This window comes from Lycorma delicatula, chromosome 1 (genome assembly GCF_047948215.1).
Source record: "Lycorma delicatula isolate Av1 chromosome 1, ASM4794821v1, whole genome shotgun sequence".
Taxonomy (NCBI): domain Eukaryota; kingdom Metazoa; phylum Arthropoda; class Insecta; order Hemiptera; family Fulgoridae; genus Lycorma; species Lycorma delicatula.
Window position 1 is genome coordinate 117,706,273 of NC_134455.1, and position 15,920 is coordinate 117,722,192.

Here is a 15,920-nt window from a genome sequence, read left to right on the forward strand (position 1 = left end):
GTAACACATATTTCACTAAGTTATTTGGATATTTAAACTTTTTTTTTGTAAAACTGATAATAACCTTGTTTCAGGTTCGTGAAATCATAAAAGATTTATTAAAAATGAACACGGCTTTTATTGATGATGAATTAAATAATGAGGTAAAAACCGATTTCCTTTCAATTGTAGAAATTTTGTATCCGTATGCATGCGTAACTTGAGAAAATTATAATTTTTTTGCTAAATTTAGGGGTTGATGTAATCGATAAGTATTCATTCATTTATAAAACGTTCAGTCCAAATTATTTGTATAAGATGAATAGATATTTTAAGAAAAATAATTGTTTAGAGAATACAAATTTTTTATGTCGAAATGTGCTTTCGTAGTATGTACTATGTAAAATCCACTTCCATAGTATGTCAGTTCAACGGATTATATATTTGCTATACTTCCAAAAGAGTTGAACAGGAAAAGTAAAGGAGAGATCAATAGTCATTGACTATTTACATCTCGGTTTGGAGTCTCAATAATGTAAAAGAAAGGGCTGAATTTTCAGTTTTAATAAATAAATACTGGAAAAGAAATATTATTTTTTAAATGAAAAAAATTGTTCAAAATTTTAGATGTAACATTGTGGATTTTAAAATATAATAACTACAATAGCTATACACACAACATATACTGCAATAAACTTAATGATTTGTTTTATTTATTTATTTTTTTTTTAGATAAAGCTTCTCTTGTGTATTACAAAATGAGCTTCACCATTTCCATTCAAACCCATATGAATCTTATTTCATACTAAAAATGTATGTCCTACGTGGCAATATTTGTATAGAAACAAAAATAACGTAAATCGATTAAAATAAAAATCTCTTACAAAAAGTATACGTGTATATTTTTTTGAATTTCAGCATTTTATTCTTTATATGCAAGTATTTGAATTTCTACCGCATCTCCGCCGTTAAATCAAAATTCAACTACGCCTTTAACTCAAGAGATGACATGTGATGTTCAGTTACTTCTTTTATAAAGTACAATTTTTTTACTGCGAAAAACTTGAAATTTTTTTTTTTTGCTAACAATAATACTTTTAAAGATAATCGTTATTCACTAAATAAGAATTTAATTTTTACGTTTAGTCAGATTAGTGACACAAAATCTCTTGATTTTTATTCCATATATCCGGTCATAGTATTTATATTGTGGAATACAATGTGGGTATTCTCAACAATGAAGGGTTTTGCTGCAATTAATTTGCTTAATTCTATGAAACTGATTAACTAAGAGTACATTCCATTCGATGAACAACAGACGTATGCGATCAAATCATTGATTGCACAATTACAAAATTAGACAATCATCTATTCACCGAGAGTTCGTTTAGCCCTTTTAAATTATAATATATTTTCTTATAACGTAACCCATTAATCTGAATTTTATCAATATCATATATTAGGGGAAAGTGGTATTAGGGAAGTGGTCTTTTTTTTAATTAGTGATCTCATTTTTCAATAAATTCTCTTCAAAAAGGGAGTCACTTTTTGAGAGATTATTATTTCAATTGAAGATACTCCTGTTGAATTCTTGAATAAAAATATTCTTTAAGAAATAATAAATTATATTTCTGCTTAATGTGTTTTGATTCAAACAGGCATTTTGTATTGTTACTAAAATATAATGTTGACGTTTGAAATCTTTCTATATTTTCTTATATATGACATATTTTCTAACATATTTTTCTTTTATAGATATATTTTTTGGTGAGTCAGCTGCATTCAACACCATTTAATGTTTGTGGGAGCTTCGGACTTGTTATTACGAATGCTATAATTATTGAGGTAAAGTATCGGTTTTTTTTTTAAATTTAAAATAATAATTATAAAAAAAGTCCTTTTTTTCATATTTTTATACATTTTTCAAACTAGCCCACCGGGCTGGTCTACTCGTAATCACAAACCAGCTGATTCCGAAGTCGATAAAGAGGAAAAAGGGGAAGATGTTTCACACTTTCACACCCAAAATGTAGATAAAAACCAAAATATTTTCAAAACGTTTGTATTAACCTCTGTAATTCCTAATTGCTTCGTTTCCAAAGTTCATCTAACTTTCCAGCTTAACAGTTAAGTTTTAGTAAGAAATTCACAGAATTAATGATGGTTTTTTAATTATACAAGATTTTATCTGTTCTCAGATGCCTTTTAAATTTGAGAAGAAAACTAATTTGTTTCATCACTGTTCGTGAAAAAGAAAGTTCTCATCACCAATATGCTTGTTCTATCTTAGGAAAAGATATGATTAAGACCCAAGATACTAGAGTTAGGATAATTTTCCCGGTAGTGGCCTGGAGGAATAGATGGCAGATCCTCACTTTATCGTTAACAGTTTTTCCCCAACCTCTGGTCATTTCTTTCCTGATTTTTTTTCAAAGGTTTTGTCTAAATGTCTACTGGATCAGTACTAATATATATGGGAACTTATATCATTTACATGCGAGTGATTTAGTAAGGAAAATTTCCCTACCGTCATGCAAGCGGACTGTTTTTATTACGGATAACTGTACAGTTCCGTAGCAAGTATCACATGAAATTTTGTCTTACGGCTTCTTCCCTCTCGTGGAGTATAATGCATAATTGTTTACGTATTTACTGATTCGATGAGTTGATAAAAAGATAACGAAATCAATACTAAAGCCAATGGAATTTACTACTAAATTTTAGAAGCTTCTGTAAAATTAAATTAGGTATCTTGTTTTCATCAGGCTATTTAAAAAAAAATGTATTATTCTTTTCTGAAGCAATTTAATTGTTTATAAAAAAACAAAAAAAACAATTGAATTCGGTTAATTTATTTTTCATTTATCTAAATTTTATTTTGACATTTGCTTTTCATCCGTGAAGTTTCTTTAGATTACGTAAATTAATTTACTTCCGTTTTTAGATAAATACTCAAACCACTTCCTTAGTTTTACCATTTTGCGAGCATTTTACATTTTATAAAATTAAAAATATATACTCTGAACGTAAAGACGTTAATATTAAGTAACATGTGAAAAATTGATTTTGATGATAATGAATGTAAAAGCTACCACGAATAAATAATTAAAATGTAGTCATTAAAGAGATACGGAATAAATAAGTTTTTCTTCTTTGAGTGCGCATTGTTCTAAATCGGTCAAATTTTTTAATTTAAGTCTCAAATCCATTCAAAGGTACATTAAACGCATTAAACTAATCGATGAAATTTAGGAGTACCTTTTCTCACCATGTAGATGTGATTCAACGATTTATTATTCAATAAAACGATTCAGTTAAAGAAAGCAAAATCTCTGAAATAAAAATTTCTAATAAAACAATATACAATTAAAATTTACTGCTGGTGTATTTATCTGATCACTAATAAATGTTTTTTTTCTGCTTCACAGGTTATAAATGAGGTAATAGATTATGTAATACTAATTTTACAGTTGGATCGTGAAGAAATGTAATATATTTTAATAAAAATTACACCAAAAATAACTGGAAAATATGAATTCTTCAAGAAAGACGAAAAGCAAAAAATGATAAAATTATAAAATCGTTTGTTTTGGAATTTTTATTGTTCATTAAGTATATTAAAGTTACAGCTAAATGAACTTAGAAACAAACACCTCTACTTAATGAATCTATGAATACTAGTCGTAAAAAAACCCTTACTTTTTATTGTAAACAAATTAAAAAATTAGTTATTCTAATAACACTGTTTTTTTTTTTTAAGAAAATTCCTTCCCTATAAATAAAGAAAACCCCGCATAAAACAGTCCTCTGATTCGGTCAGCTTATCTTCTACAGACGGAGACTCAGAAGGACGAAGGGGGAGGGGGGATAGAACCTACTTGGAGTTAATGGTCAAATGCACTTTTTTCCAGTGAATGGAGATTATGCATTTTAAAAAAATAACAAAAGCAACAATTTTAATATAACAAAAGAATATCTATGTGATAAAAAGTAATGTATCTTCGATATATTATTAGATAATAAAGAAAACAATAGAAATAGTGTAAAGATCCGTCTAAAGATCTTAGCAATAAGCAGATAAAAATTGAGCCACAAAATTATTATTTTTTTTGTAATAAGTTTTCAAATAATTTTCAAAACATAAATTATTATTATTTTCAAAAAATAAAATTAATATAATAATTTTGAAATTAGGTGTGACAAATGCTGTAATAATTTCAATCTCAGGATGGTCGTTGAAATTCTTTTTTTTTCCACAACCAGTATATTCACAATCGGCTCCTTATGTGGAACCATAACTAAATAGTTTGATAAGGGGCTTAATTAACTTCCATAATAGTCAATTTATAATAATAGTTATCAGTAAGCACTAATCTTAAAGTTCATTAGAAAAAATATTTCTGCCAACACTTCATAGTCCATAAAAACAAAATATTGACAGATAAAAGCAATAACGTCTCAATTAACAATGTTGCGCACCTTAATTTACTTTCCCATTATAACCGTGCGAAAATAAAACAAATTTTCAGGCTTTTTTGTATTGGGGCGCTACATTTTTAAATTAAGCTGTTTACTGGAAAAGCCTGATTCTTAAATACAAGAAGGTAAAGATAGTGACAAAAATTGAAAATGTACCGAAACGTAAAACAAAGACTAGAAAGGCAGAAAGAATAGACAATCATTCATCTCAGTCTTAAACAGAAGACAGAAATCAGTATTGATGTTTGCCTTAATAAGTTATTGTTATTCTCTTTTTAATATTACTCCATAATATCAAATTTCATTACACATTATATGACGCTATAAAATGGAATTTATAAAACAAAAATCATTCTGAAAAAATTTAATATCAAAAATTAAATGCCTAACAAAACATTGTTAATCATCGAGTTACAAGTCTTGTGTCATACGCAATAAAAATTCTTTCATAATATTTCTCGCTCAAAATTTTGTCTAGATATAAATGAGACGCCGTGTTGGTTTTGAAATGGTTTCAACCCAAGAGACCTTTTATGTATTTCGGTTCAGAGATGTTTGGATATCGTTTAGGATGTACAATTGTTTCATAGATTATAACAAAGCCTTCGACATAGTTTGGCTCGACCTTTTTATAAAAAATACTTATTATTAAGAACCTAGATAAGCAGTATAAAAAAAATAGAGATGGTAAAATTTATGTACGATGATAAAATGAAACGATTGTTCAATAGAGATCAAGACAATAATAAAAAAGCGTGATGTAATTTTACAAGAATGAGGATGTAATAATAATCTATCTTTACAGATAAAAATCCGGCTTGTAAGATGCTAGGTTTTAAATCTGTAGAAATACACGATGTAGAAACCTAAATATCAAACTGTTATAAAACAACGAAACATCTTCAAAACTCCGGTAAATCAAAAGCTACGAGAAAAATAACAAGAAATAATTGTTTAAAAAACTAAAAGGATGGAACATAAAATTTTTGATAACATATTTAAGCCAAGTTTTGGATGGTGAGAATTACAGTGGATTGTAGGTTAGAAACGAGGAAGGAAATGTCAGAAGGAAAGGAATATCTCGGTTGAGGAACGTAAATTAATAGTTTTCAATCAGTCTTCAGACAGTCAGACTTCAGAAGCGAAGAAAAGTAAATTACTTGGGTGGTATGAAGGACATAAACCCGAATAGGAAACTAATAAAACATTTAAACCCTCTAATATTGTATATTAATATCAAAATACGAAAGGGAGGTAGAAAGGAAAACAACGCAGGATGTTCAGAATGTACTTATATTCGTACATTTTTCTAAAATTTTACAAAGATTTGATACTGTAAATTTTATCTGCTTTGTTTGTGAAGTATTCATTTTTTTAATTATTACCCGAATAGTAAAATTTATATTAATTGCAAGACCCGTCGTATTTCCTGAAATGTAATTTTTTTATTGTGAAGTGTAACATATACTGGAAATAATTCTTTACTATAACAGAATATCAATTTTTGTAATTATGAGGGCTAAAGTATCTAGAATAATCTATAGGTGATAATACAGCTGACGGGTTTGAAATAATTTGATGTTTACTGGATAATTTAGTCAACATAACAAACTGAATTCTCCAGTATTTATTTTATTAAAATAGGAAAATACAGGAAAGATTCCTGTAAATCTTCAACACCATTGAGTTTTAAATGTTTACTTATCTTTGTAGGTAGAATATGGTTTGTAAAAAAACAAAATAACATGAAAATGCACACGATTTTTTACGTATAATTATTTCAGTGGAGAAGGATGCTGTAGCGCAAAAGGGAAGGGATTTTAATATTCTTTGACTTCATTTTGATTCTGAAGTGTCATTCAAATTTTATAAAAGTTTTTAAAAAAAAAGATTGTTATAAAACATCCATTTATTATATCAATAAAACTGTGCTGCTACTTATAATTTTCCTAGAAATTAGTTCTTCATTCTTCATTTTAGCATCAATCTATATTTACTCTAATAAAAGTAAAAGAAGAAAAAATCGTTTAACTTTGAAATGTGCCGAAATTTACGGGTTTTTTTCATTCTTCTCTGTATTTATTTGAAGGAATGTACCATCAAACAGGAAATAAAAACATTTTTTCCAAACCCTGCCAAAATAAAATTCAAATTTTACGCGTTTTAATTCTTAAATTGTATATTTTAATATTGCAAAACGAAAAATGTTATTTTACGTTAAGAAAGGTAAAAATTATTTAAGTGTTTACTCATTACACCTTACGTATTATCTCTTCAATGTTACCTATGTTGTTACTCTGCAATTTGCAGAAGAAACTATATATTTATAAAGAAAATAAATGATAAATACATATTCAATATTTAGAATTACGTAAACGTATAACATCAAATATTTATATACAGTAGTCTAAAGCGAATGATCATTTTCAAAAAAGGATTCAACTTTCTTTATTCAGTTGATTATTTACTATTGAAAATATAATTAAAATTGAATAAATCTGTACGCGATACATCCTTTGTTATTATAAGTGTTAACATTTCCTTAAATGCTTTTAACTTAATAATATTGAAAAAAGTAGAATAAAATATAACTATTTTGTAACAGTAATCATTTTTACAGAGACTTTTTATAATAATTGGAAGAGGTTGGGCAACTATAATTTTATTCATTAAACCGAAAAAATATCACTTTATAGTATTAGTATTATGTAAAGAGAAAGCAGCTGAAATTTTTGGAAAGGAACTTTTAAACGTATATTTTAACTTTAGGAACAATAATAAACTAATATGAATAACGATAGACATAATAGGAGTAGAATATAGAAATTCTTAGCTTCTACGATTCGATTAAACTTCTTTTTAAGACATTTAGATTTGTTCGTCTGCTTCCATTACAGGAAACTACATCTGAATTCGGCTATTATGTTTGGTATTGGAAAAGTAAAAATTTTTTTACTCGTATTCGTTATTTTTCTGCTATATATCTTTTTCAAAACTTTTCAAATGTAAAAGAAAATCAACGAAAAATTGTCTCCTGCACGAATTTTAGGTTTATAGATACTTTTCTTAAACATTGTCACTTTTTCTAGTTTATAAAAAATTTATAAAATTTGATATATTTGATAAAAATCTAATAAAAATTTTTCAATCGCAGCGTATTTACCTTTACATAGGAAAACATATTATTGTTTTCTTAAAAGAAGATTTTAAATTAATTCGTGAGTTGATCTTTCAAAATATTCGGAAATTTATAAAAAATGACCAACGAAAAATCAGACTGTCTCCCTCAAGCTAAAGTATTGTGTTGAGTTATAATAAAACGGTTCCGTTGTGCAACTCCGTAAAGAAGGATACTATTATTTTTTAAGAATATGCAACTATTTTTTTTGCAAAGATAACACGTTCACAAATAAAAAACATGGAAAATTTAATTAAAATTTAAATAAGATATTTTATTAATTAAAATAAAATTTAATTTTCTATATATCGATCTAAACGTTTCAAACTTACAGCCACCTGATAATGATGTGACATGTTACGTAAGTATGGTTTGTAAGATAAAAATCTATATTATTGTAAATGATATGCAATACCAATGTAATACAACAAAATTATTCCTTTTAAACTTACTACCATGTAAACAACAAAAAAACCCTAAATTTCCCTGTTACGACTTACTAGATCTAAGCTAGGAAGCCTACTCTTTTTCTGTTTAGCCTCCGGAACCACCGTAAGGTATTACTTCAGAAGATGAATGAGGATGATATGTGTGAATGTAAATGAAGTCTAATCTTGTACAGTCTCAGATCGACCATCCTGAGATATGTGATTAATTGAAACCCAACCACCAAAGATCATGGGGATCCTCGATCAAAACCAAAATAAATCAAAATCTAGCCTCAGTCAGCATGATCTGCGTACATTTATGTCTTGAATTTCTCAGTCGTGGTTCGTCAGTGTACAAGTAAACATCATCATCATCATCAACATGTTCTGCATAAGTGGAAATACGTCGTTATTACACGTTACATTCTTTCTGCTATTGGATTTGTCTGATAGCGATTGGGAATTGGCATTGATAAACGTAACCACATATAACTCGATTCCAAATGTCGAAGAGGGAATCAACACAATTACTGTCGTTTCAAAAAAATTTCAAAAAACGATTAAGCTGACACTACCGACTGGATCGTACGAAGTGGATGATATCGCCTCCTGGTGATCAAGCCATGTCCGGGTGCTGGAGTAGCGAGTGATGTCTCCCGGTGCAACGACCACGACGACCAGGTTCATCATCGAGGTACGTCTAAATTTTTATTCATAAACACACACACACACAATGCTGAATGAATGTTTACGGGATATATTAGTGGAAGATTACGAACACACACACACACACACACACACACACACACACACACACACACACACACACAGATAGAGAGAGAGAGAGAGAGAGAGAGAGAGAGAGAGAGAGAGAGTTTTGCATTACTATAATTTAGCACATTACTATGTTTGTGTAGGAATGTAGGCTCGTGTCTGCAGCAGTAGTGATAGCAGCAGTAACGGTCTACGTGTTGCGCACGCGCGGCCGCTTTGAATTCGGTGCTGCGATTGGTCGGTAGAGTGTGGCGCTATCGCGCCTACCACTGCAACGGACGTTCAAAATAGGAACCTTAGGCCATGTTCGTCAGCTGTTCTTCAGTCGCGCGCCACACTTCGCACTGTCAACAACCCGCACCGTAACGTCAACGCACACAAGCGAACAAACACGTAGCCGCCGCCGCTGCCTCCTGGTAAACGAGCCACATCTGGGTGTTGGAGTAGCGGGTGATGACCACGACAACCTGTATTATCCTCGATGTACGTCTAAATTTTTATTCACACAGTCTGTACACAGACACTCACACACACACACACACACACACACACACACACACACACACACACACACACACACACACACACACACACACACACATATATATATAATATATTTCATTTTTTACAACTTATATACAATATTTTTCAATCAATAAAAAAAACGGGAAAAGAGAAATTCCCGCAGGGAAAAAGGGAAAATCCAAGATGGCGGCTGCAACACTAGCGCTCCTAGCGGCCACCAGCAGAACTAGTGACGCAGTACCAGCTCTGTCTGTCTGTCTCTCTCTCTCTCTCTCTCTCTCTCTCTCTCTCTCTCTCTCTCTCTCTCTCTCTGTGTGTGTGTGTGTGTGTGTGTGTACAGATTGATGTAACTTTAAAACCCACAACTCATCATTTCACCACTTATGTAGAACATTTTTCACTCTATCCATCAAAGATCCGCTGTAGCCGATTGGTTTAAGGCGGCAATCAGTCGCGTCCCCTCATGACATGGTTCGAGTCCTAGCCGAAAAGGTTTTTGTTTCACTTTAAATATAATTTATCTCATTCAAACCGACCGCTATACAACAGCTGTTCAAAAGTGCTACCTACCTTTGAAATATTACTTCAATAATTTAGTACAAAATATATAACCAGGTTGGCAACACTGACACAAAATAAATTAAGTTGACAACACTGACGGGCTACTAGCGTCACTGACGTCACGGATTCAAGATGGCGGACACCGCCATTCCAAGATGGTGGCGTCTGGCGTCTTGGATTTTGACGCTAGTATCCTCATTTCCCTACTACTTACACATCTCAGGAATGGTTAAACTGAGACTGTGCAAGACTACATTTCATTCACACTCATATGTATCATCCTCATTCATCCTCTGAAGTAATACCTGAACGGTAATTCCCGGAGACTAAACAGGAAAAAGAAAAAAAGTCTATATACACGGAGCACTTGAACAGGGTAACGCAGCGAGCCGAGCCTGTGATTGGTAAGCTGAGCAGGCTCTTGACCAGACACATGGGTCCACGTTCATTGAAAAGGGGACTGATTTTGTCAGTTACAATGACAATTATTTTCTACGTGGTCTCTGCGTGGGCCGAGACCTTTGATAAGCATTATTTAACGATAGAGCCGTTGCACAAGGCTCCATTCACGATTCTCTCCCGCAAGAAGCAGCCCAATGTCAACAGATTATTTAATTTAATTGCTTACCGTAGATTATTTTCATTTATATATTATTTATGTATTTTTATTTAATTATTATTTTTTTATTTAATTTTATTAATAAAATTAAATGATTATTATTTAATAGTCGTATTTAGCAGTAAGAAAAAGTAAAGAGTCTTTATTTAGCGTGAGAGGCCGTGTAAAAGGCTCCATCACGACTCTCTGCCGCTAAAAGCAGTTCATTGTCAATTAATTTACAGACTTATTAATCTAATATCTAAGCGTAGGTTAATTTAATTAATATTTTTATTTTTATTTAGTTATTATTAATTAATTCAATTTTTTTTATTTCATAAATTTTGATAATAAAATATTTATCGCTCAAAAAATACCGCCAAAATTGATACATAAATTAAATAAATAAATTTGAATAATCAAATATTTATCACCTATCACTGAACCAATATATCATATTATCTGAAAAATTTAATACAACCTAGTGCCTACACGTATATCAAAGAAAAGAATTAAAATTTTTGATATTCACACAGGTAATACAAATTATATAATTATTTTTAATATTAATTATTAAAATAATAATAATAATAATGGTTTTTAAACAAATTCCATTACATATAGCTGCTGATCTTTGACTTTTTTAACAAAGCTCACATAAAAAAATATCAGTATTCCTATTTAACCTATGAATAATACTAATAATATCTCTAACCAACGGCGAAAGACGCGTTCTCTGACTCATGAATAGGAGAGGATGATTCCTTACACTTAATCTCAGCTCCCTGAGCACATTATTCGAAATATCAACATGTCTCTTGGAATTAAGAGCCTTATAAACAAATCCTGCATCATGTAGTGGCTTTCTTTTTTTTAGCGAGGGTAAGCCGCAACAAGTAGACTGCTCCTAGCAACTAATATTATGCCTGCTGAAATCTCTTTCTCACAGATGGTAAAAAAACTTCTTTTGAACCGCCTCAATTTTAGTATCAGCACACACTATCTTACAGTTCCAGACTACCGTGCAATATTCCAAAATCGATCTATTGTTAGTGTGATATAACCTCAAGACTGACTCAATGTTAACAAAATGAAGGCTCACCAACAGTATCAATCCTAACTTCCTCCTAGCTTTTAATGCCATAGCATCTACTTGCTGCGTGAACAATAATTTCTCAGAAAATTTAATGCTTAATCAATAACCGTCTACATTCCTGATACAATAATTGCCGATTTTATATGCATACTTGATAGCAAGTGTTTTCCTTGTTCATGGAGGAAGAGTTCCTCCATCCTTATCGACTATTCATGGATTCTGTTAATATTATCTTGTAAGGCTATCATACTTTCTTAATTGCCAGTTTTTAAGTAAATTTTCAAGTGGTAAGCAAATGCCAGAACTCTAAATATAATACCTCGCGGAACGTCGTTCTCTAATTTATTTAATATATATTTCATATATATTAATTTTCTTTACCAAGTAGATTTATTCTCTAATATTTCTAAATTATTATGAATTTAATAATTTTACGTTTATTTTTTAAAAGATCTTCAATAACATTTGAAAATTTAATATTATTTTTAAATAAATTAATATAATTATGATAAAGAGTTTTTAAAATTAACTTATGATTAAGGAAATTTAAAAAAATATTATTCGCCATTCCAATAAATACATAATAGATAATCTTACTAATAATAATGATTTTATAAAAGCAATTATATTTGATACAGAAATTAATATACGTATAATAAAATACCAGATAAAAACATGAAACAAGCGAAATTGAATACATTATATCGCAAAAGTCGAGTAATTTAAAACAGAGTACATATGATAAGAGAAATCATAAATTTACCATAACTACAAACAAAATAAAAGACATTAAATTAAAGATTAATAAAAATAATGTTTGAAGATAATATATTTCGATAAACCAGATACACCATTTAAATGTAAAATACTGATTACAATTATATATAAAAATAACATATTGAAAATATTAATAAATACATCGTGAAAAATAAACTTAAGGAAATAAAAGACTGTAAAAAAATACTGAAAAACTATTAAAAATATAATAAATGAATATCATACGACACTTAATTAATATAATACTAACAATGATAATTTTATTATTTTTTATATTTTCCTGGATGGCCTTCTCACACCCCTTATAGATAAGTCGACGCTTTTTTAGCATGTCGACAAAGTTCGGAAAATTTGCGATAGTCCACTAGTAGATCCGTCCTTTTGAATCGATGATGGGCTTTCTTTTTCCCTTTCAAAAGCACAGACACCTCTTTACTGAACTAAGAGGGGAATTTATTGCTTTTACGACACGTGGTAGGAACGTGTTTCTTAATAGCACGCGTGATAAATTTCAAGACCGCGGCATTCAAATCAATTGATAATAAAACATTACTTCACTCAGAATTTTTTACATCATTATATAGAGCATCGTAATTACCTCGGCTGTATAAAAATAGGTTTATTTGTATCCTCCTCGATGTTATCAATATCATCCACACTTAACAAAAATGGAGGATGAAAAACATCAGGTTTCACAAGACCTTCAACTGCCTCTATCGACACATGACAGTTTGTAAAAATTAAATCAATGTTATCAGAAAACCCTGAGCTGGTAGAATAAAAAGTAAAAACTTCCAGGTTCATAAAATGAATAGATTGGAATATGGAAAGAGCCCGCTGATTAAAGTAATAGCCGATATCTGAGGAAAAACCTCTCGTTTTCCAATTAAATCCAGGAGCAGTGAAATCCCTTAGAAATAATATATCCACCAATAAGAAATCAGTAAGGCTACTCAACGTTTCCAGATACCGACTAAAATGCTCAGTCGATGGAAAAGGCGAGAGATAAATGTTGCCGATAAGAAAATTAGTCAAACCTGAGCGAAATATCTCAATCCAGATTGTTTCTGGTAAAACTTCAAGATCGCTTCTTCTAAGGCATTTTAAATGTGATCTTATTGCCATTGCAAAGTACGATCTGCTCTAAAATCTTTATAGCGAGTAGATGATCGAAAGATGTCGATATCAGGATGGAGATCTGCCAACCAAGTCTCAGTCAACGTCACAATATCGGTTTCCGTTTGAGATCCTCCTGAATGACAGAAAATGCAGGATAATCTTTCTGAGACCCAGACTTTTTATATTGTAAATGAGCCTTTCTTTTTTCCTTTATTTCATCAATAAGAACTGGCGAGAACCAAATCGGATATTTAGATTACGTATTTTCATAGGCATGCTATTATTCATAAAATTAACAATGGTCTCATTAAAAGCTACAGCAGCTTGCTGAATGTTTGGAGATAGCAGTAGATCAGATCATTGAAAAAGCTTATTGTAAAGGTTCAAATAATCCCCTTTGCAATATAAAAAGAAGAAGTAGATGTGGCATTAGTGCTGCTTATCCAATCAGGAAACATGACATTTACAACAACGGGCGGGTGGTATAAGTCTGCAGAAATCAAAGCAATGTCTTCATGACTGATTTCAACATTTTCAATGTTTGTTATGACAAGGTCTAAATCGCTCAAACCAGCAGCAAGCTTGTGAACTTGATTTAAGTTGGTGTCATCAAGAAATTTTAAAATTGACGAGATCTTTTGTCTATTGTAAGAATGACATCTGATGAAGAATGTACCAGTGTGCCAGTCATAACCGCTTGCGTTACATTCTCCCAAGATGATAATCTTATCCGTTGTTACATCAATCTTAGTCACCAAAGAAATAAGATAAACGTCGAGATACCTTGGATAAGTACTAGGGGCAAAGTAAGGGGTAAAGTAATAAGTAGATTCTTCCTGCCCAACACATTGTGCACAAGTCTCCACCTCAGGTTTTCTACGGCCTGAAAAACAATTCTTGGGTGCAATCAACGCACCACCACCTCTTCTCATACCCGAATCAGCGTAAGGACGGTCAGCTGTATAAACAATGAAACCATCTGGGAAAAAGTCAGGATTCACGTGAATGTCATTTATCCAAGTTTCAGTCAAACAGCCAACATCACAAGAACAGCCACTTCGCTCAGAAAACAGCTTATCAGATTTGGTGTATAAGCTCTTTACATTTTGATAATAAAGTTGTAGGTTCATTACTAGGCTATAGGTATAACATCTTCTTCCGTAGACGTAGAAATACTAAATTTAAATTCACTCTTAAGCTCCCCATAAAAGAGAGAAATCAGAGTACCAGATGGCCAAACTTCAGGTTTATTAACTAATTCAAAATCATCAGTCTAAACAAGAACATGAAAAGTTGTATGTACTATATTTAGTTTTAAGTCAAGTACAAACACAAGTAGACAATTTGTAATTTTCCAAGATTTTTACAATATCTACGTCAGTCGCATTAGATGCAAATCCTGTCCTTTATTTTACGTCGTTTGAATACCAACCCAGAGTCATCAGGCGCAGACCCAACAATCATTCTTTTCTGTGACTTGACAGATTTCACATTCTTGGCACTTTCGCCTGGAACCCTCGTCTCGCCAGAATCATTTGAAGTCCGCAATACCTCCGGTCTCTTCCACTTGCCCCTTCATACTACCATAGACCACGACAATTGAGTAAATTCCGTATGAATCTTATTTGCACCATATGAGGAATGATCCGCAACACTAGAAATAGATGGAACAGGAACAACAGATGGTTTATCAGCATTAAATTTACTGGAGTAAAAAACATTACCATCGTCTGGAGAGGATCTCAAAACACTCATTAAATCACTCTCCTTGAGCCAGATATTATCTTCACGAAGATATTTGATTTCATTTTGTAATTCAAATATCTGATCATAAATGGAATCAGTAATAGTTTTTATTCTCTCATCGAGATTCAGACACAATCGCTCAACATCATCGCATATATTACTGGTAAGTGCAGAAGATGGTAGACGTGTCACAGAATTAGAAATTAACTTTGATGGTGAAGTAGAATCATTAGTATCACCATCATCGTCAACAAGTTTAGTCCTTCTAATCAGTGTGTCATCGTTACAAGGAGTTCGTCTAGACATGAAAGTAAAACATTTAAATATTTTTTCTTTCTATATATAGTATATTTCCACCTCTGATACTTTCAAACAGCTCTTCTGGCATCTAAGACTACAAACAGAACATTTCAAAAATTTCTGTTTGCCGTAAAAGGCTTCGTCACAAATGAGCATTTTTCTTCACTAGGTATGACGAGGGAAAAAGGTCTAATGCACTAACCATGAAAAAAAATTAGGATCATACAGGCTGAAGTAAGCCAAAGTCAACTAAACTAAATTAAATTAAGAGAAGGGTATTTTCAGATACAATATTTGATATAGTATCAAAACCTAAAATACATTGTTGATAATATTTTTTGTAATTATTATGTTAGTTAT

General features: G+C 31.0%; 2 protein-coding genes across 2 annotated transcripts in view; one reads left to right on the forward strand and one right to left on the reverse strand.

Annotated features, from left to right (window-relative positions):
• Positions 1-3,630, forward strand: part of LOC142321702 (uncharacterized) — a 44,387-nt gene extending 40,757 nt beyond the window's left edge. Inside the window, exons 4-6 of the mRNA XM_075359999.1 lie at positions 75-143; positions 1,735-1,824; positions 3,408-3,630. Of these exons, the coding sequence (XP_075216114.1) occupies positions 75-143; positions 1,735-1,824; positions 3,408-3,470 (222 nt within the window). The 3' untranslated portion in view covers positions 3,471-3,630. The remainder of the gene's footprint in view (positions 1-74; positions 144-1,734; positions 1,825-3,407) is intronic.
• LOC142321687 (testis-specific serine/threonine-protein kinase 1-like) overlaps positions 1-15,920 on the reverse strand; it is a 64,572-nt gene that overhangs the window by 48,186 nt on the left and 466 nt on the right. The window lies entirely within an intron of this gene.